Genomic DNA, 24,511 nt, shown 5'->3' with positions numbered 1-24,511 from the left:
TCATCCTCAATGTCTTTTCACCTAAAATATGTGATATATCTTCCAGGTTTTGTTTGTATGTATGTAGTTCTTGTCTATTTTCTCTAATGGCTCAACCATGCTTCTCGTTTACATAGATAAGACCGTTGGGTTTCCCGTTTGAATGGTTTTACATTAGTAGTTTTTGGTGCGCTTTATAACTTGCTGTTCAATGTGAACCAAGGCTCCGTGTTGAAGGCCATACCTTGGGGCTATAATGGTTTACTTTTATAAATTGCTACTAGGATGGAGAGTTGACTTATTGGCATTCATACCACATCTTGCATTATCTATTGACACATCTGTGTTATCTCTGCTATCGTTCACTAAAATATCGTAATTTGAGCTTTATGGACCAGCAAACGGTTGTAATTTAGGTTGGATTTGTAGGTCCGAAATCTCCGTCTGATCAGGTTTCGTTAATACTATCAGACCTCCCTCTGTCTCTACATCAACCCCATAGCAGTTCAGTGTTTCTGTTGTTCCGTTGGTTTCCTCTTAGAGTTTTCCTCTGATGAGGTTTGTAATCTTGATTTGTTTTCGTTTTATTAACTTATGACTATTGAAAATCATTATACTACTAATATCTTTTACTTTAAACGATATTTTAACGCTCAAAAGTAATTAATTCAACTATTTTCGCTGATTTGAAAATGCATCACCAGGTTTTTGATTGCACCACGTGTGTGTTTACAAAGTTTTTGCTGTTGGATGCCAAAAATTATCATACTAGCCTTAAGGTATTATGTCTATTTGGGTTGCCTCATCACCCACCTAATTGAATACTGGTCAACTGTCATATACGTGGGATGTTTAGTTTACTATAAAACCATATTTAACCAGAGGTTAAGCTAGCTTTAAACAAGGATTAATCCCCCATTTTCTATATAAATAAATGCCTGTACCGAGTTAGGAATTTGAAAAAATTTTCCTCGGAGATTTTGTGTTTTTACTTTTTACTTCGAAAATATATGTACCAAGTAATGAATATGACACTTTTTTTTTCATTTGATCCGTTGATTGATAGTGCTTGATTTAATTAATTTTTATTGTGTTTTTTTAATTTAGCTTCAATTCGGGTTTTGTTTTTTAACTTACTTCATGACGTAGGCGTATGGTCGGAGTGATTTTTAATATGTAGTCTTGCTTCCGATTGTATTAAAAATGTTCTGTTATGAAATACCTATAAGCTGTATTGTTTCTGGTTTGAAATAAACAAAACTATAAAAAAATCTGATAGTAACAAATTTACACATCGCTATAATTAAAACATTACTTCTCGGTAGATTTTTTGTACACGTAACAAAAAGGGGGAGCTTAGTATTTCGACAGTTAAACATATTTGTTCTTTTACAGAATACCGGTAATATTTATAGAATCCCAACCCTTATTGACTTACTTAATTCTAGTAAATAAAATGTTATTATCTTTATGATCTTTAGGGTAATCAGTTTCGGGAAACAGTTTAAAGCACCAACATGCAATTATAGTTTGAACGATTTCATATTTAGGAATGCAGTTTAGAATTATGTTGCAATCCCCCAAAAGTTGATGTAGCTTGTTTATGGGTAGAAAAACAGAGCTTTTTGTAACAGATATTGTCTGCCGTTCTTTTAGAAGTAGTTATATATGTATTGTAATTACGATTTTTTTTTCTTATATCGATATATTTTACGTCACCAATGCAATCTCTATAAGAGACTGTTTCCATACCTTATCTAAACAAAGTCCTGTCCAGTTGTTTGACCATATTGGTTTGTAGTGTCCTGGGAAGTTTGATGTCAGTGAGTTGGCTCCTGGTTGGAATTCATTAATGGTCTTAGTTGAATTCCATAATCCAAATAGGTCAGTAACACCAGGAGGATATGTTTCTACTCCAGTCACTCCCTTCATCAATAGTACATAACCATTTGGTGATGGTGCTTAAAATAAATATCATCAATAGAACATAACCATTTGGTGATGGTGCTTAAATAAATATCATCAATAGTACATAACTATTTGGTGATGCTGCTTAAAATAAATACCATCCATAGTATATAACCATTTGGTGATGGTGCTTAAATAAATATCATCAATAGTACATAACCATTTGGTGATGGTGCTTAAAATAAATATCATCAGTAGTACATAACCATTTGGTGATGGTGCTTAAATAAATATCATCAATAGTATATAACCATTTGGTGATGGTGCTTAAAATAAAAATCATCCATAGTATATAACCATTTGGTGATGGTGCTTAAATAAATATCATCAATAGTACATAACCATTTGGTGATGGTGCTTAAAATAAATACCATCCATAGTATATAACCATTTGGTGATGGTGCTTAAAATAAATATCATCAGTAGTACATAACCATTTGGTGATGGTGCGTAAAATAAATATCATCAATAGTACATAACCATTTGGTGATGGTGCTTAAATAAATATCATCAATAGTATATAACCATTTGGTGATGGTGCGTAAAATAGATATCATAAATAGTACATAACCATTTAGTGATGGTGCTTAAAATAAATACCATCAATAGTACATAACCATTTGGTGATGGTGCTTAAAATAAATATCATCAATAGTACATAACCATTTGGTGATGGTGCTTAAAATAAAAATCATCAATAGTACATAACCATTTGGTGATGGTGCTTAAATAAATATAATCAATAGTGCATAACCATGGTGCTTAAATATATACCATTAATAGTACATATCCGTTTGGTGATGGTGCTTTAAATAAATATCATCAATAGAATATAACCATTTATTTGGTGATGGTGCTTAAAATATATGATATTAAATGTGATTGAATGTGAGTTATAAGTCAACCCCTTTAGCAGTATAGAAGCACTAGTGGATGATGATCAATTCAATAGAATTTGATAGAATGCATGGTATCAGTCATACCTGTTTGTCGTATATACTGATTTAAATAGATAAAATCAAATATGATGGAAGTATAACATGTTTGTTTCTTTCATACATCGTTGTCAATATAATGGAATTTTATATATAATGATTGAGCCAAAAAAATGATGTACTAGATTTTTATGTATCTCGTAGCTAGTGCCCCTTTTACATTGTTGCATATTTTAAAAATAATAAATTTGTTTGGGGTTATTGAGACTTCAATTTGATTAAATTGTGCTGTCGAGTTCGTTCTAAATGATAGTTTGTTAACAATTTCGAAAGAAATTTTGAACGATTTATTATTTAATTTCAATGTATCTTTATTATTTTTTTAATATCCACAAGTGTTTACATTTACATAATATGAACATAACCTTTGAACTTTCGAGTAGCAGGCGTTTGTTTACATACAACAATTGAACTAAGGGAATGGTATGAACTGTTAGTGCACTCAGATTAGATAAATCTTTTTTTCTATGCATGCATCATTCATCATTCTTATCCGCAGCAAATCGAAATTCTACATACGTAATTAAATATCATCAGTTTATGTACAAATCAAGTGACCTGGTTTGTACTTTGTTGTGTAGGTTTTAGCGTTACTGCTGATGTTTAATCCTGTCGTTTCCGATCTATATCGACTGTTATTATAAGGGTCGGATGAGGATAAGATTTTACGCTATATCTCTAAACTTTGTGACTAGATAGCCGGGCAGTTGTAATGATTAGAATGGATGATGCATTAATAGTTATCAAAAGTACCAGGATTATAAATTTTATACGCCAGACGCGCGTTTCGTCTACATAAGACTCATCAGTGACGCTCAGATCAAAATAGTTAAAAAGCCAAACAAATACAAAGTTGAAGAGCAATGAGGACCCAAAATTCCAAATAGTTGTGCCAAACACGGCTAAGGTAATCTACTCCTGGGGTAAGAAAATCCTTAGTTTTTCGAAAAATTTAAAATTTTGTAAACAGAAAATTTATAAAAATGACCATATAATTGATATTCATGTCAACACCGAAGTGCTGACTACTGGGCTGGTGATACCCTCGGGGACGAAACGTCCACCAGCAGTGGCATCGACCCAGTGGTGTAAATAGTTATCAAAAGTACCAGGATTATAAATTTTATACGCCAGACGCGCGTTTCGTCTACATAAGACTCATCAGTGACGCTCAGATCAAAATAGTTAAAAAGCCAAACAAATACAAAGTTGAAGAGCAATAAGGACCCAAAATTCCAAATAGTTGTGCCAAACACGGCTAAGGTAATCTACTCCTGGGGTAAGAAAATCCTTAGTTTTTCGAAAAATTTAAAATTTTGTAAACAGAAAATTTATAAAAATGACCATATAATTGATATTCATGTCAACACCGAAGTGCTGACTACTGGGGTGGTGATACCCTCGGGGACGAAACGTCCACCAGCAGTGGCATCGACCCAGTGGTGTTAATAGTTATCAAAAGTAAAATAGGTTTAATTTAATAGTTAATATTTTCCGACTATCAATGAACAGGAGAAGATGAATTATGAAAATGGTTCGGAGGAACCTATGTAAAAATTTATATTTTAATCAATTGTATAATATATAGAAAATATTTTCAAGCACGACAAAACGGGTAATTTGTTTAATTTGAAACAATTTGAAGTACTTTCAAGCTGTGAGCAATGCTATAATTATGAAAAGACATTATTTTTACGTAGTAAAATAGACCAATCACAGCCGACAGTAACATGCTTACACTGATAAGATCTATGTGTGGCAATTAGATATATTATCATTATTGAATTCATTTGAAAAAAATACCCAAAAGTGTCTAAGTCAACTATTTTTGTATTATTTAAACAATATTGCATTTTCCGATGACAATGGTGCTGAACCCTATCATACGTAGCCGTTAAATGGAAGTATTCCAAGTTTGACATGATATGACTTGCAAATACTGAGTCCTTTCTAACCAACTGTTTGTTCATTAATTTTTAACATATTCAATTAAAACAAATATTTTTACTAACACCTGTCTTTTTGTTTTAATTATCATTAAACGTTATTTTATTGTTATGTATAATGTAAATTTCAACAACTCCTCGTATCTTAGAATTTGATAAATAAAGGCAACAGTAGTATACCGCTGTTCAAAACTCATAAATCCATGGACAAAAAACAAAATCGGGGTAACAAACCAAAACCGAGCGAAACGCATTAAATATAAGAGGAGAACAACGACACAACACCGAAACGCAACACACACAGAAACAGACCAATCATCAGACAAAACACCACGAGAATAACAAATGTAACATGAAAACCAAATACATGAATTTGGGATAGACAAGTACCGTGCCACGTCTTATCTCAATATCTCAAAAATAAGAGAAACGAACAATATTATAACAATGACCATCTTCCTGACTTGGTACAGGACACTTTTAAAAGGGGAATAAAAGTGGTGGGTTGAACCTGGTTTTAAGGCATGCCAAACCTCGCACTTTAATGGCAAAGTTAAATATAACATTGCAATGACAACATAATAATACAGGACTACAATACAAATAAATAGGAGAACATATTAGACACAGAAAAACATGATTAATAGATAACAAAAAGCATCAGGTTCAAAATTCAACACGCCAAAAACGCGCCTTGTCCACACAAGACTCACCAGTGACGCCCAGATATAAAAGATTGAAAATGTAACGCCCTCTTTTTTTGGTGTGTATTTTTGCAAAAACTACTCACAGGTAATTGTACAAATACCTACATGACGATGATGTGATTTACTATATGACTCATCGTACAGTATGCAAGAATGATATAAGCCAATGGTGTATAGTAAGCTACAAAAAGCACCGGAAAGGCAATATATGCAAAAATTAAAAAGAAACAAACTAATTGCCTGATATATGTTAAGATAAAAAAAACAAAAAAAGATCGAAAACCATCAACGGCAAACATTGAGTTACAGGCTCCTGTATTACGTTATAAATGCTTATACCGAATGTTTCAGGGTTAAACATGTTTTGCAAGCGATCAACTCTTAACGGTAATGAAACCAACTATAGCCCGACGTAAGGCTTGTGATAATTATTTAAATCAATGTCGTGTAGAAACCTCACATGCAGTACAGAAAGCGAAACATGAACATTTAAACGGTCACTGATAAATATTAACAGAAACTGTGTCGATCTAAGAGTACTCTCAAATATTGAAATCAAGTTTTGCTTACAGCTTTTTCTCTTTTTTTTCCTTGACTTAAATTCTCATTGTTTTCATATTCATATTGATTTATATCTTACATAAGATAACGTAACTGTAAACATTTGAAATCTGTGTTCAGAAATTATTGTTTTCAAAACACAGCTAATATATATTATTTGTCATATTCGCATTTACAAATCATGTATTTCAGTACTCACATATAACTATGGTAGCTAGATCAACACGAAAGATGAACTTTCCTGGAATTCCAACATTTGACATCTTTGTTATATTGATAATACCAGGTGTCTGTGATCCGGGAACAGAATAAAAATGTATTCCATCACCAGCATCAAATCCAACCTATGTATAACATCAATATGTATCTTACATCTTTAAATACGAAAAGCGAAATCCAAAATATCTTTCAAATTAATTAAGATTCATATGAATCTCACATCAAATTTTTTCACATGCATTTCACGTAAACTGTAGTTAGCAAATAAAATTGTATATTTCATGATTCTGATTAAACGCGAAAATTTAGACATTATCTGAATTACTTTACTTAAAAAAATTCAGGTGAGTTTCACGTATAAGCATGTTTCAGGTACAATTGACGTGAATTTCACGTGTGATAGACATGAATTTATATTCACATTTAATTGGTGTGAGTTAAATTTGCCTATGTACTGCTATATCTATCCAAATAGATGTTTGTTTTTTTTTCTAATTTCAATTAGGGGGTTGGCGATTACATTATAAGTGGTTATCACCTGAGCAGGAGTACCTCTTCGACCATGAGACGGATTCCCACCACTGGCTGTTTCACTAGTTACGTGTATCAATTTATATTTAAATACAGCAAACGAATACTTCCCATCAGTAACCAGAATACACTGAAATGTACATCTCTGGAAAAATTAGAACAAACAGGTTTAATATATGACAACGTGAACAAATCCGATCGTACTAGTACTAAAACTTACAATTTCTAGTTGGCCCCTTGCAGATGAGAGAAAGGCAATTTTGCGCCTGTCCCAAGTCAGGAGCCTCTGGCCTTTGTTAGTCTTGTATGATTTTTGATTTGAGTTTCTTGTGTATAATTCGGAGTTTAGTATGACGTCCATTATCACTGCATTAGTAGACATTTTTTTAAGGGGCCAGCTGAAGGACGCCTACAAGTGCAGGAGTTTCTCGCTACATTGAAGACCCATTGGTGGCCTTCGGCTGTTGTCTGCTCTATGGTTGGGTTGTTGTTGCTTCGGCACATTCCCCATTTCCTTTCTCAATTTTATTACTGTAAACTGCTCACGAACTTTGTTCAAATTGAGGACGCTGCTATATTAATGTCTATTTGAATAGTATATGATTACAGGGACATTTGGTATGATAGCCAATGAGACAACTATAAACAAATGTGGAATTAAGCGCATCGTTATATCTAACACAATGAGCGAACTATTATCCTATAATCAGGTTCGACATGACATAAATCTAAACAATTTCTAACGGAAATCCAACGGTCTGATTTATGACAAATTAACACGAAAATCAAACAATAATGACGGACAGCAACCATCGACAACCACTAGACTACAGGCTCCTGAGAAAAGCATGCATCTAAAGAATGCGACGGACATTAACATGTTTGCGTTAACATAAGAACAAACTGCAAAAATTGGTTGAAAATGCCTTTACTCAACAAATAAGTATGTGTGTAAAGACGTCCTGAACAGTCTGATAAAATTAATTGCGTTGTGCCAATAAATTTATAGGCATATTTTATCAATAGAAGCTCATTCTCGATTAAGGTTTGTTCTCATTGCTCTGGGAAGGTATTGACAAGGTAACACAAAGTCATATAATTAACATTTTGAGTATGCAAAAAAAGGAAATAAAAATAATACTTGTGTGTGTCCTGCTACATCAGCCCCGTGAAAACTAACATTTTCCCAAGTCGATATGAATATCCAGCTTGCAATAAATTGTGATTGTTGTGGAAAATTTGATCGTATTTCACAGGATGCTATACCCAGTAAAATTGAGCTATTTGTTTCCCTGTACCAAATATCACCCACTGTGTCTGTGTCAATGTCGGCCCAATACGTCGCCACCATTCGAGCATGTTGTTTGTATGGAAAAGAAGATGGAATATACCATTTCAATGGTGAAAGGAAACTTAAAGCTCCATTTTTATTCACCTGAAAAATATTAAAGATATCGTTAAACTAATTTTGTTGAAGTTGTTTTCATTCGTAAAAGAAATAACATATTTCACAACATAAGTGTGTTTTATACGGATGCAATAGACAAGACATTAAAAAAATATCCTCATTATGTGGAAATAATAATAATAATAATAATAATAATAATAATAATAATAATAATAATAATAATAATAATAATAATAATAATAATAATAATAATAATAATAATAATAATAATAATAATAATAATAATAATAATAACAACAATAATAATAATACTAATAATAATAATAATAATAATAATAATAATAATAATAATAATAATAATAATAATAATAATAATAATAATAATAATAATAATAATAATAATAATAATAATAATAATAATAATTGACTGCGTGAGAAATTGTATGTATAAAACACAGCCACGTTTTTTTTAAAGCACGTCTTAATCCGTGGCCCATGTAGTGAAATGTAAGTTTTGGAACCTTGCAACAACATTTCAAAGCCCCTCTTCAAATAGCATAAATATCCTCGATTGTGATAGCAATGAACTCTACTTATTGCGAATTCTTTATTTGCCATGAAAAACACTACTGATATAACTAGCGTAGCAGAATCTGCTTACTCGTTCAGATCACATGAGATTCGTAACTCGTTTTAAGTGTAGATGTGTTGTTTGCCTTTAGAATTATTTTTAATTATTTTTCCCATGAATGGTATTGGCCGTTTTTCTTCGACTCACTACATGATTTTACCTTTGGTGCCTGTTGCTAATTTTTTGAAGATCGTGTTTCGTGTATTACAATTTGTATAAGGGTCGGATAACATAATACGTAAGTACTTACATAAAGGGAATTGTGGCTGTGATTGAAAAACGGGAAAGCTGTACTGATATGAATTTCATCAGAACTTCCGTCGTTGCTTTTAGATAGTTGTTTGTCCCCATGAGAAAAGCCATATGGATAAAATATGTCCAACGGAATACAATGTGTACCTATATATGTTAGTGCATAGATATACAAAGAAACGTTTAATGAATGGTTCATCCTGTAACGTGAAAATTAGACCTGTGAAAAGGTTAACCCTTTTATAGTTGTATTTAAAAGATGGTAAAACATCATAGCAACCAATAGAAAGATCACAAAAATGACTCTTATCTATGATATAAGCCTTATCACAGATAACTATTTCGCAAAATATATTAACTAAAGAAATGCACCTTTTGGATATAACGTAAAATCGGTGGCGACTACATTGTATTTTACTATTAGAATACAGCTTTTAAATATTACTTACTTCCTTTTAAATATTATGTGGTTTACCTACGCACTTCATTGTTATTTAACGAATGGTTTAAACGAACTTATATAAGATTGATGAACAATTCATGAGATAACCGAAATTGTTCATAAGACAAATTGAATAAAAAAATTTAAAAGATAAAGAAAGGTACCGATTTAACCTCGTTTGGAGGAGCAAATTAAGAAATAATTCATGGAAGCCATAGATTGTTGGAAATTTACACATGGCCTGGGCCGTGATATTCGAATTTTATCCTGAGCGTTATTTCGATTCTAATAGGACAAATTCGGTCATTAAAAAACTGAAGCGAGGGTGGGTATGCTGTGTATGTGGCTGTTCTTTTTTTACTCCCTGTTAGATAAAGCTCAAATATCTTTATAAATATGTAACTTGCGTAGGTAATTTCGAGAATAACTGATAGAAAAAAACTTTTTTTAAATTCTTTAAGTTCTTAAACCCAACATTTGCCATTTTTAGTTTACAGGTTTTTCTCATAAGCTTCCGTCAAATCAAAAGTTGACATTTTGTAACTAAGGAGCCGCCATGTTGACTTGCTGAAATGGGTAAATATGCAAATAATGCAATAGAATAGAAAATAAAACAAAACCTACCTCAAAAAATCAGTTTTAATACAATATCATACGAATTCCGATGGTTCATGTAACAGAAAACTTTCAAGTTTAGCGGTTTCATTTGTATGACGTCATGCTTTGAAATGACTTAAATGCGCCAAAAAGATTAATAGACTTTCGGGGAATTTTATTTAATTTTTATTTTGTTGATTTCTCCGAGCTCTTGTGCATTACTTTTTTTTATTATGCATACGAATAAGAATAAAAGTTATTTTGTCTTTTTTAATTGCACTTTTAAAAACAATAAAATCGGCAAAGGATCTGCAAATAGGTTCCAATACATGTAGATTTACGTGGGAAGTATATTGTAACAGCCATTATTATGCATATCTCTGAGTCTGCGCTAAGTATATTTTATCGAGAATTTTATCACAGTGTTGTTTACAAAGCTAAAGAAGCACGTCATATTAGAATTAAAAACCAATTATTCAGAGAACAATTGAAGGTCTTTCCACCAGTTAATATCTATTTTGATATTAAAATATAAAAAATCAGTCTAAAATGTCAGTTCATATGGCTTTATGATGTATAGATATGAATTTAAAGCAAAGGTCAAAATCTAGATTGTCAAATTAACCTATGACCTTGACCTAAATTTCAAGGTCACAAACTGAGGATTTCAAATCAAAAGATCCTAGTTTCTAATATGTATGGTTAATAAGTTATATCACTTTAAACATAATTTAAGATATGATAGGGGCTAAATAAAGGCAACAGTAGTATACCGCTGTTCAAAACTCATAAATCCATGGACAAAAAACAAAATCGGGATAACAAACTAAAACCGAGGGAAACGCATTAAATATAAGAGGAGAACAACGACATAACACTAAAATGTAACACATATAGACAAAATCCCACGAGAATAACAAATATAACATATATATATATAACATCAAAACCAAATACATAAATTTGGGATAGACAAGTACCGTGACACGTCTTATCGCAATGTGAATTTACACTCAAAAATAAGAGAAAACAAACGACACAACGTTATAATGTAATACACACAGAAACGAACTATAATATAACAATGACCATATTCCTGACTTGGTACAGGGCATTTTTAAAGGAAAAAATGGTGGGTTGAACCTGGTTTTGTGGCATGCCAAACCTCGCACTTTTATGGCCATATGAAATATAACATCAAAATGACAACACAGGACTACAATATAAATAAATTGGAGAACACAATTGACAAAGAATCACACGAACAACAGCCAACAAAAGGCAACAAGTTTAAAATTTTAATACGCCAGAAGTGTATTTTGTCCACACAAGACCTATGTGTGACGCACAGATACAAAAGTTTGAAAGCCGAAACGAGTACAAAGTTGAACAGCATCGAGGACCAAAAGATCAAAAAGGTTGTGCCAAAAACGGCAAGGGTTTTCCGTTAAGTTACCAGAAAATCCCTATAATTTAGAGTAATTTATACTTATGCAAACAGTAAATTTAATAAACTCCCATTCATTGTTTACGCACCCTTTCAACTAAAATTATTTAGTTACCACATGTCGCAACTAACAATTTATACAAAATAATTTGTCGATATCTTATAAGGTTAATGAAAATGAGTGAAAATAAGACAAATTCCAAAATTAGAATATGACCTTGACCTTCGACCTTGACCTAATTTTCATTTTTTTGGACCAAGGACCTCAAATCAAAAGATCCTAGGTCTCTATCACTTATGGTGTTCCAGTTTAAAATACATTTCAAAATTTCAAATACAAAAAGGGAAATAACTCTCATATGGAGCGTTTATATTGCTTCGGTCGAAATTGGACACATCATGCAAAGGATATAACGAGCAATTTTATAAAATAAATTTGTCGTAATCTTTTACGGTTGCGAAGGAGTTTCAACCGACCCACAAGATATGAGGCCGACTTAATTGTATATGTACTATCCTTTATCATCTATATATATAGCGGAAAGTAGAGTTAAAGGATATTGCTAACTTATTATCTTTCTTCCTAAGAAGTTCCTGCATGAAGTCAGCCTCATAATAATAAAGAAACAAGTCGGCAAGTAGAAGAGCACAGTTTGTTCACATTGAAATGCTGACAGTCTGTTGAAAACACGTTTAATTACGTTTTAACATTTTTTCAAAATCAGAATTAATGTAGATACAAGCAGCTTTAGAAATAAGATTATTCAAAGGACCCATTAGAATGATTAGTATACTTGGATCGTATATTAATTTACAAACTTTACAAACAACTTCGCCGTAGAAGTGAAGATATGATGTGTTTTTTTTCATGAAACATTTCTTAAGAGGTAAACTTCCGTATAGAGTTTTCCGTTTGAAACTACACTATTTAAATGTACGTAGGGAGGACAATTATTGCATGTTATTGATGATTTATGAGATGTTTTCAGCTTTCAAATTGTGAACTGTCCATGTCTTTGTAGCAAAATAGTAGCGCCTGAATACGGAGTATGTATCTCCCAGCTGATAAGATATTCCAGGACTTGTACCTCCTATCATGATTTCTTTTACAGAGGATTGCTGCCAAATAGGAAGATATTAAACCATAGTTCCAAGTGGTGACGCTGAAATAATTCCTTCATAAGTTTCAATGACGCCATCCATATTTGGTTGGCCGTTATGGTATACTAGTATCAGTTTTACAGATTTTAACGCATATTTTCCTAATGACATGATGACGTAACTACAATCGCCAATGTGAACTACCGAATAAGATGCTTTACCTGGTTTGTACTTTTATCAGCAGAACGACTGTACCACATGTGGATCGGGATCTGCTTACACTTCAATAGCACTTGAGATCAACGTCCAGTTTTGGTGGAGTTCGTGTTGCTTAGTTTTCTATGTTGTGTTCTGGGTAAAAGGGTGTGTCTGTTGGTTTTTTTTTTTTTTTTTTTTTTCTTTTAGCCAAGGCGTTATCAGTTTAACTTATAAGTTTGAGTGTCCTCTTGTATTTTTTGCCTCTCCCGTAAAAAGACCGAGTTCCGCTGCTTACGTTAAGATTTAGCAATTAAATGATATGAAGACGGATCTTTAAGTTTGGCCATGAACTATGTTTCATAAAAAAAAAACACATCTAAAATGAAGAGATGTGGTATGACTCGCATATCCACAACTGTTTTAATCAAGTGGATGTGAGAAATATTTTAAATAACTCTATTGAGAAAACTAACGGCATAATTTGTAACAAAACACATATGTTAGACATGAAAAAACGACAAACACTATACCATAGGCTCCTGACTTGGAACAGACATATATATGATGTTTAACATTTTTGAAGGCACCAACTCTCCCCTCACGTGTAAAAGAGATGTAGCGGTACATTATAAAACTATCAAAATTTGTTAAAAAGTTACACATCATACAAAAAAAATCTAACAATAACGCTGACCGTAGGTGGCAGGCATTCATATATGTCTAAAGCTAAACAAAAGACACAAAGTACAGGTCTGAAAGTAACAGCCAATGATAAATAGTTTCAAGACAATAACCACTGATAGAATAAATCATGCATATAACATTTAAAAAAGGCAACAGAAGTATACCGCTGTTCAAAACTCATAAATCGATAGGGGAAAAAAACTAATCAGGGTTACAAACTAAAACTGAGTGAAACGTATCAAATATTAGAAGAAAACAACGACATTACAGAAACACAACACTTAAATGTAACACACATAGACACGAACTATAATATAAAAATAGCCATTTTTCTGACTTGGTACAAAACATTTTAAGAAAACAATGTAAATCAGTATACATTCAACATTCAAATAAATTAATTAAATACGCCATTACAAAAAAACACATGAAACTGTGCATGTGTCATACTACATTATCATAATACGTGAAGAGTTCCATTGAATTAAATTGATTTATTTTACATGTTGAGCAGGATCTGCTTCCCCGTCCTGAGCACTTGAGATCACCCCCGGTTTTGGTATGGTTCGTGTTGCTTAGTCTTTAATTTTCTATGTTGTGTCTTGTGTACTATTATTTGTTAGATTGTCTTTTTGTTTTTTAGCCATGGCATTGTCAGTTTGGATTCAATATTTGAGTTTGACTGTCCCTTTAGTTCCTTTCGCCCCTCTTGTATAGGAAATTGATACTTCATTATTTCATTGCGGTAAAAAAAAATTTAATCGTAAACTTTTATCTTGGGTTTTTCAAAGCACTATTATTTTTCAATTTGGTGGTTCCTTTCGCCCCTCCTGTATAGAAAATTGATACTTCATTTCATTGCGGTAAAAATTTCTGAATCGTAAACTTTTATTTTGGGTTTTTCAAAGCACTATTATTTTTCAATTTGGTGATTCTCATTTAAAGGTATTTACAGATTGTAGGACCGTGAATGTTGTTATATTTATAGAAATTAGCTGGGTTCAAATTTATTGATAACAAAATGAATATTTATATCGATAAAACACTATTTCACGATTTAATAATAGAGTTAAATCTTGAATCATCCCATCACATTTCTTGTAAGTTAATAGTTTTCAAAGGTACCAGGCTTGTCATTTAATACACAGACGTGCGTTTCGTCTAAATTCAGTCAATCATTTAATAATTTAATAGGAACACTTAAATTTGATAAGATTTGATAAGATTCTTTGGAGTATCAGTGTGAACAGTTGAAAAGTCAAAACTGTCGACGAATTGATAAGATGATCAAAGGCACATAATTTGTCTAAAACTTTTAAGGAATATCTTACTCAACATAATAATATAATGTAACTATTTTCCTATATGTTTTCACAAAGTTAATGATAATAGAATTGTGAATGGAAATGAGGAATGTGTCAAAGAAACAACAACCCCACCGAAGAGCAGAGGTCGGCTTTAGCTAATAAGTTCTTTGATAGTATTTGAGTAACCAGTTCAAAGAACTGAAAGTTAGCTGATCGAGATGAAATAATATTTTACTTTTTCTTTTACTTTCAGTTATCATAACAATAATTATCATTTTTACAATATCAGGATCGTGCGTCTTTAATGACCTAATGACACTGTTTAAAAACTGTTTTAGACAGAGAATGCAATTGATGTCCTTTATAACCGTTTTATGTCCAATGTAATTACATAGCCACACGGATTATGTTTAAAATTGTGCTCTTTCCAATAAAATATTTTATATAAATTGTCATTTAACGATACACGGTATCAAGTTGAAGGATCATATTGTTCTCTGCTGACTTTTGATGTAACCGAGGTATGAAGTTTTGAATTTTAAAAATTATCAAGATTAAATCATAACCTCAATAAGTCTGTTAATATATTTCATTTTCATGCTTTTCATATTAATTTTGCGGGAACAGGCTGTTGTGACAAAATTTTAATTAAACCGACAATACTATGGCAAATACCAGCAACAGTAGTATACCGCTGTTCAAAAGTCATAAATCGATTAAGAGAATGCTAATACAGGTAACAAACTAAAAATCGAAGAAAATACATCACTTATATGAGTAATACAACGAAACAACAGAAACACTGAATGGCAGCAAAAAAATGACAATGCAACATACATGAAACGAACTATTAGATAACAACTGTCATATTCGTGAATTGGTACAGGACATTTTACATTATAAAAATGGTTGGTACGACTTGGTTTTGTGGCCAGCCAAACATCGCACTTAATGGCAATATCAAATACACCGCTAAAAAGACAACATTAAGTGACAGTAGTCTACAAAACATTTCATAGAAAACTAAAGATTAAGTAAAACGAATCCGAGCAAACATTTATCACATGTGCTCTGAAAGGTGTGAAGATCTTACTGAACACAAAGGGTCTGTCGTACTTTCGAAGTTGGGGTATTCCTAATTTCCCTTCACCCAATTGATGTAACAGCATGTTGAATTAAACAGCAAACATAAGTAACCGTCGACAACTTGGCATAACTCAATTTCATTTTGTAATTTATATTCCAATATTCAACTTTTCCGTTAACAAAGCTATAAATATTAAAACCGTTTTATTTGTTAGAACTTTCTGTTCTATATACATGTTTATAAAGTTAAGGTGATTGTTGTCATGCATCCCTTTGGTGTCTACATTTTATAATTCTCTTGGCACCATCTTTGTTTAAATATAGTTTAGAGAAATCAAATCCACTATGATCCATAAAACAGTTGTGATGTTTCTTTTGACGGATGTCACTGCCTACTGGTGATTTACTTGTATCTAAACGTCCCAATATATATTCATTCTTCGTTGATTGGTTATCGCGAAATATTTTTGGCTTCTCTGGGTCAATACTATTTCCTTGAATATTCGTTCTATCTAATAACATCCATGAAGTGTAGAAAATAATAGTCATAAACAATCCTATTAAAGATCCTATACTTCCAATTAATATTTTGTTTGATTTTGGCTTTGGTTTCAGCTGATGAGTAAAACAGGAGCATTCGGTATATTCCAGATCAGTACATAGCTTTAAAATATAAAATAAATAAATAATAACTAGTCGTCCATTGATATCATCCACTTCTTTTTTAAAAGAGGGACGAAAGATACCAAAGGGACAGTCAAACTCATAAATCTAAAACAAGCTGACAACGCCATGGCTAAAAATGAAAAAGACAAACAGAAAAACAATAGTACACATGACACAACATAGAAAACTAAAGAATAAACAACACGAACCCCAACAAAAACTAGGGGTGATCTCAGGAGCTCCGGAATGGTAAGCAGATCCTGCTCCACATGTGACACCCGTCGTGTTCCTTATGTGATTTTAAAGGTTATTCCATAATTGTTATTTTATAAGACGTCTTTGTCAAATTAAATAATAACTCCAATTGTTTTGTTTGAAGTCTTTGTAAGATTATATTTTAGTCAGTTGTGTTGGATGACTGTGATGTATACTTACAAATTTATCAACAACTGACATACAATTGGGAGGTGTATCTACTTATAAAACCATGTTGAACCCACCATTTTCTTCGGAAAATCAATATTCTAAGTCTGTTGGTTGATAAGGTTTGGGTTTTTTTCTCAGTTTTAATTGACCTCGCGTTTTTGAATTTATTAGGTCTTTCCACTTTTCTGTGGAAAGACCTATTGTTTTTCTTCTGATTATTTTTTTTTTTTTTTCTTCCGCCTAATTTTGTTCTTGCGATAAACATTTGATTCGCAATATGTCGCTTAGATATTTTGTATATGATATCGATCAGTTTATGCGCTTTTGAAATTTACCCTGCGTAAACGAATACTTTTCTTTGTAGGAGTTATCTCCCCAAACACTGTTTTCATTGTTAGCGCATCTCCTTCGCAACCGTAAAAGATTATGACATATTTATTTTACAAAATTGCTCGTTATATCCTTGGCATGATTTGTCCTATTTTGACCGAAGCGATATGACCGCTCCATATGAGAGTTATTTCCCCTTATGCATCTGATATAAGTGATATGAATTTCTATCTTATAAATCATAAGTGATCGAGACCTAGGATCTTTTGATTTGACGTCCTTGGTCCCAAAAAATGAAAATTAGGTCAAGGTCAAAGGTCAGGGTCATATTCTAATATTTGAATTTGGCTTATTTTCACTTATATCCAAAGACTGTATAAGATATCAACAAATTATTTTTACTAAATTGTTAGTTGCGACATGTCGTAAGATGTAAATTTTGATTGCAAGCGTACGTTGAATGTAAAAGGGAGTTTTCTCCCCTCTTGTATTTAAAAATACGCGTTTGGTGATATAACTCATTAACTAAATATAATTAAGACCTATGGTCTTTTGATTTGAGGTCCTTGGTTTATGACCTTGAAATTGATCTCAAGGTCATAGCTTAATTTGACGTTCTACATTTTGACCTTTGCTTTTATTCTATATGTTTACATGATAAAGATATACAACTTTTAGAAAAAGGTATCAAACCATTTAACCTTGAAAAAACAACATGAAGTGACCTTTTGTAAACCGGAAGTAGCTATTTTTTTGTACTTTATTAATATAAAAGTATATAGAACCAGATATTTTTGGAATTAGTGTCAAGTAAATATTCAAATATAATCGGAAGTAACATTTTTCAAACCGGAAGTAACAAATTATCTCCCTTATTTAAAAAAAAAATGTATGGAAACAATATATTTTTGGAATCAGCTTACTAGGAGCTATCATTTGACGATTGAAATGACATTTTAAACTTAGTTTCACAACTTTTCATATCAAAATACATTGTTTTGATGGAAAGACCTTCAATTGTTCTCTGAACAATTGGTTTTTAATTTATTTCTATATTCGTTCGGTATTTTTGCTATACATTTTTTATGTCATCCTCAAACTTTAATTTTCCAAATGATTTTGTGCTAGAAAGGCACTTCTCATGAAGTTTCTGTATTGTTAAAATACTTATTACGTGTTGCAAACATATTTAATAGTTATCTAAACGTTTCCGTCCGGATAGTAGGATAACTATAACGAACAACACAAGACTGCCAATAAAGAACCATTCTATTAAAGATATCCCTTCAACTTCGTACTTTATTTCGCCTTTTTAACCTTTTTTGGATTCGAGCGTCACTGATGAGTCTTTTGTAGACGAAACGCGCGTCTGGCGTATACACAAAATTTAGTCCTGGTATATATGATGAGTTTATTTGGTATCATCCACCAATTTAAAAAGTGTATTCCCGAAATGGTTATTTTGCGCACCAAATATATCTCATTGGCTTTAAGTGAAAAATTCATTCAACCTACAGGGTAGAACAAACAGATTTTAAGTGCTTTCAATTTTTTGAAAAACTAGTAACTAATATTTCTTAAACAACATACTTTTAATTTATCGTTTGATTACCTGAGTTCTGTTAATTTCGTTAAATTCACATCTTTCACCATACCAAGATTCTAAACATTCACATGTAAATCCTCCATATCGATTTGTACATATGCCATCATGCAGACAAGGACTAGATGAACAATGATCAATCCCTTTCAATATACAAAATTAGGAACCAATCAAGGCTTACTGAATAAATGAAAAAAGTTCACGTTTTGTATAACCTAATTCTAAAGTTTAACAACAGATTTTTGTGCCGTAAAAAACGATTGGAAACCCCGCCCGTTTTTTGCAGAATTGCGTGACGACAAACCATTTTCCTTATATTTTTTGACGATTGGTGTAATTAATTACCGCTACTGGAATTCGTGTTATCTGTAAGATAATTATGTCCAGTTACCGTTCGTCAGAGAGCATTCAAAATGTTATTTCGCCCCAACGAAAACAATATTTACATAAGACATGTGGAAATAATTAAAACTTAACAAAACAAATATTTTTCAATTTTACGATTAAATCTTTTCTGTATTCTGACTTTTTCTGTATATTGCAATTACTATTAGGGGATGTTTAATGACCTAGCCAAACCATGAGGGTCTCGCATAATCCGAATGTTTCTAAATCACTTGCACTTTTAAAGGTCATTTAGGGTCGAACCCTTTTTTTCGATCAATACTATTAAATTAGACAATATAGTTTCGCATGAACATGATATATGAATAAGACAGGATGAATACATGACCAATCAACTTACATTTTTCACAGTGCAGTCCGAATGATTCATTTGTACAAAGCCATTCATAACCTTTGATAAGATCCACACATGTACCGTTATTTCTACATGGATTACTTTGACATTTGTTTATCTCTGAAAAAAATATTAATTAAACAAAGCAAAGCAAATTGTTTATACAATACAGTTTATCTTAATTGATTATTACGAAATAGTTATTTGATACCTGAAAACACTTTAGGCTATTGTTTTCTTGTCATTATATGTACTAACCTGTCTGACACCTGTTTCCGGTATACCCAGGTAAACAAGCACAGTTCCATCCGGGTGTTCTATCAATACATGAAGCATTGTTGTAACATGGATTGCTCTGACATTCATCAATGTCTGAAATCAGAATATAAGATTTTTTTAAGGGTCAAGACACAACATAGAAAACTAATGACCAAGAAACATGAACCCACCCAAAAAACATTTATTAATTCTTTATTGCACTTCTTGCTGTTTAACAAAATACTTTATGTACAACATTCCAACGAGTGTAACCCTTTTGCACACATTTATGACTACACGATGGTCTTAAGGTATAGATTATAGTTAGTGGCGTTGTTTATAATCTTAATTACGTGTTATCATTTTTTTGTCTTTGTAAATTTTTATCTTTACTGTTCAGTCATTTTTAAGTTATGTTCATTTTTGAGTTGCTCGATTCTTATCTATCCTGTTATTATGTTATGTGTTTTGGTATTTTTTTGTTGTTTTTATTTTGTTTTTTCCTTTTTGCTTATGTACTTTGTCTTTATGTCATTTTGTTTTTCGTTGTTGAGATATCCGTTTGTTTTAATAGTGATTAATATTATTACACAATATTGACTTCTGTACTCCTATTTTTGACATTTTAACCTGTTATGTCTGTTTGGTTTGGTCGCACATTTTTTGTTGTCAACATCATGGAATTGTATGCAACTGTCGAACAAGTGAGAGGTTTAGCTTGCTTTAAAATCAGGTTTAATCCTCAATTTTCTATATAAATAAATGTCTGTACCAAGTAAGAAATATGACATTTGTTATCCATTTATTGTGATTTGATTTCGCTATTTGATAAAGCCCCAGTCCTACTAGACCACGACCGCACCACGCTCACCGCGATCTATAATAAATTAAGATCGTGGTGAGGTCGCGATATGAGCGGCATGAAAATGATAATTTTCGTTGATTTCACGATGATACAACGTCCTCATTACGATTCTACAACGATCCCGATACTACTATGCCACGTTCTTTCCACGCTGTTTCTACGATTGTCATGATCTTACTACGCTCATCACGTTCTCACTACGACATTATTCGCGCTCCTACTGCGATTTTAGCATGTTCTTACCACACTTACACTACGTTCATACCGATCTTACTACGTTAGAACTCAATAACGTCAACATCGTGTTCTATATAAATACTGTTCCATTCCATTCATGTATATTTCTGATTAATACGTAGATTTCTCAAAAACAACACATTCATGCCACCAAACTCTATCAATCAATTCAACATGAATTACAACCAATTCCTGGTTCATCAAGCTCAAATGACAATGTTTTAGTGAACGATAGCAGGGATGACACAGATGTGTCAAGCATGGTTGAGCCATTGGAGAAAAATGACAAGAGGCTAAAATACATACAGACAAACAAAATCTGGAGAGCTTTTATATATCATGTGAAAATGACAATTGGCATGATGGTCGTGGTATGAAGTAGTCAGGTCGTAAGAAGAGCGTGATGTAGACGGTATGGGGCGTGCTGGAATCGTAGTGTGGTGCAAACGTCGTATAGTCGTAATGAAAGCGTACATGGTCGAGGTGTGAACGTGATGGTCGTAGTGAGGTCGTAGTAACGTTGTTGTGACATCGTAGCGCAGACGTTTTGAATTCAATCACGCTTTCGCTACGATGGTACAGCGACCTTTGCGATCTTTCCGCGACCTTCCTGAGCTCTCACTACGCTTCTAATACGACCTGATTTGGCCACGACCGCACCAAGATTGTTTTGAACATTTTTAAATTGGCCACGCTCATCACAATCTTGAAGACCTCACCAGGACCGTATTGCGACCTTACTGCGATGTGCAAGATCGTAGAGCAGACGTTTTGAATTCATCACGCTTTTGCTACGCTCTCGCTACGATAGTACAGCGACCTTTGCGATCTTTCTGCGACCTTCCTGCGCTCTCGCTACGCTTCTACTACGACCTGATTTAGCCACGACCGCACCACGATTGTTTTGAACATGTTCAAAGTTGGCCACGCTAATCACAACCTTGAAGGCCTCACCAGGACCGTATTGCGACCTTACTGCAATGTGCACGATCCCACTACGATCGTCAAAATTTTCATTTTTTTCACAGATCGTAATGCGATTGTGGCCTAGTGGGACTGCGGTAGAAATGATTTTCCGTCTGGAATTTTCCTTGCAGTGTGTTTGTGTTTTATTTTTTACCTATTTGATAGTTATCCCCTACATATCCAGATTGACAGTCGCACACGTAAAGATACTCCATATCTCTACATATTGCTCCATGCATACATGGATCGCTTCCACATTTATTTATGTCTACAATGAAAATCTAAAAAAGTTTATATCACAATGTTTAAATTTCCAGTAAAACACTAATTAAAAAAAAAATTGAGTGTTCTTCAACAAAGAAAACATGGCGCTAATTTTAACTTATTTAATACCAGACTTGTCTTTGTCCATTAATAGGAGAGACTATGTTGGTTTGTTGTTGTGGGTTTTTATTGGCTGGAGGGGTCTAAAAATTGTCTTTAATCAGTTTTTATATTTTAGATAGGTGATAATGTTTAGTATACCTCATAATCTGATGGATGCAGTCTAGAAAAGATATGATTATACAATTATATGCATGCAAACATAAGAACATTTCACTATATCATCAAATAACCTATCTGACAACTGTTTCCAGTAAAACCTTCCCTGCAGTGACATCTGTACGCTTTCAACAAATCCAAACACTTCCCATTATGTTGACAAGGCGTGTTTGCACATTCATTAATGTCTGAAATGACAAGTACAGCGTGCACCGAGTCTCGTAGTCTATGAGGAATAAATGAAATTACCCTTTATATATTTGTATACCCGAATATACTTGTTTTGATATTTTGCTTGAATATAAATATCTGATAATCGAATTTCAGAAATACTGCAATAAACTGATAGGAAGTAGACTATATTTGGCAATCATACCACATCTGTATTAAAATATGATGCATCATTGTCATATAACTCCAGCGATTTCTTAATTGCAGTGAATCAGCTAAGATTCTCGGGAAAAGACAAAATACTGTATCAAAACAATAATTTGGAACCGAAGGCCTACTTCTATATATGACACTATAGCATATTAAGGCTATGGGTGCATTTATTGTTTTATCTATTGCAGTCAGTTTAGCCTTTAAGCTTTATTTGCAAAAATTAACTCTTCTAACAATTTTGTAAATTATGTGGTGCGTTGATCAATCTTTTGTTTCTCATATTTACCAGTTTCACAATGTATACCAGTAAACCCTGGCAGACAGTTACAGCGCCATCTCGCTAATCCATCTAAATCTTCGCAAGTCCCATCATTCTGACAAATCTGGTTATCACATTCATTGATCACTTTGTAAATAAAATAGGATTAATACATTTATACGCGTGCGCTTCCGAAAGGAGACTGATGATGAACTTTGATAGAGTTTAACTATTGGTGGCTTCGGCAAAATCTTATATGAAGGTCTGCTCTATGTTTTTCCTTCATGATTCAGTGCATTGAGCCACATCAGTGACTTTTTATCCGTCTATTATAGTGACTGGAAAGGAAAAGGAATCAATATCTAGCTTTAAAACGAAATATTTTGAGTCAATTTTTATTATTTATTAAATCAAAAGCACATGTCCTATATGACTAAAAAACAGGCAAAATGAAGTACTCTCAGTTTTTTATTTGTTAGCATAATATAGCAGATGTGTTTGAATTGAAAAGTATCAGATACAAACCGATATACATGTTCTATCTGCAAATCTATTAGTTTTTTATTGGAAGCCTCTACCCCTTGAGATGCAAAATCGGACACCCCGAGCGACACTTTATATTCTGAGGAAAAAGTAGTCTTAAAACCAATTAATTTTAAGTATGAAGCTGGTATTGGTTAAATTCCATAATAGGAATTTAATTCTATAGAAGGGATGCAGATGGAAGTCGTCTAAAGTAGTTTTTCATTCAGAAATTTGAATATGAAGCCTCAAAATATGCAACACGGAAAACTAGGCAGAGTTGTTAGAGAATTTTTTGGAATTTTGAATCCTCAATGCTCTATTTTGATATGAGCGTCACTGATGAGTCTTATGAAGACGAAACGCGCGTAAGGCTTTCTAAATAATAATCCTGATACCTTTGATAACTATTTACACCATGAGGTCGATGCCACTGCTGGTGGGCGTTTTGTCCCCCAGGGTATTACCAGCCCAGTAGTCAACACTTCGGTGTTGACGTGAATATCAAAAATATGGTATTTTTTATAAACTTTCTGTTTACAATACTTTGAATTTCCCGAAAAACTAAGGAATTTACTATCCCAGGCATAGATTACCTTAGTTGTATTTGGCACAAACTTTTGCAATTTCGGATTCTCAATGCTCTTCAACTTT

General features: G+C 32.7%; 1 protein-coding gene across 1 annotated transcript in view; it reads right to left on the bottom strand.

Moving 5' to 3' along the window:
• LOC139522641 (uncharacterized) overlaps window positions 1–24,511 on the bottom strand; it is a 217,888-nt gene that overhangs the window by 188,478 nt on the left and 4,899 nt on the right. The window contains exons 2-11 of the mRNA XM_071316107.1: window positions 23,363–23,482; window positions 22,304–22,417; window positions 20,082–20,195; window positions 19,830–19,943; window positions 19,094–19,227; window positions 8,011–8,341; window positions 7,514–7,545; window positions 6,962–7,051; window positions 6,356–6,500; window positions 1,732–1,940 (exon numbers count right to left, since the gene is read on the bottom strand). Of these exons, the coding sequence (XP_071172208.1) occupies window positions 1,732–1,940; window positions 6,356–6,500; window positions 6,962–7,051; window positions 7,514–7,545; window positions 8,011–8,341; window positions 19,094–19,227; window positions 19,830–19,943; window positions 20,082–20,195; window positions 22,304–22,417; window positions 23,363–23,482 (1,403 nt within the window). The remainder of the gene's footprint in view (window positions 1–1,731; window positions 1,941–6,355; window positions 6,501–6,961; window positions 7,052–7,513; window positions 7,546–8,010; window positions 8,342–19,093; window positions 19,228–19,829; window positions 19,944–20,081; window positions 20,196–22,303; window positions 22,418–23,362; window positions 23,483–24,511) is intronic.

This window comes from Mytilus edulis, chromosome 5 (assembly GCF_963676685.1).
Source record: "Mytilus edulis chromosome 5, xbMytEdul2.2, whole genome shotgun sequence".
NCBI lineage: Eukaryota > Metazoa > Mollusca > Bivalvia > Mytilida > Mytilidae > Mytilus > Mytilus edulis.
This window is presented reverse-complemented; position numbering and strand designations above follow the sequence as displayed.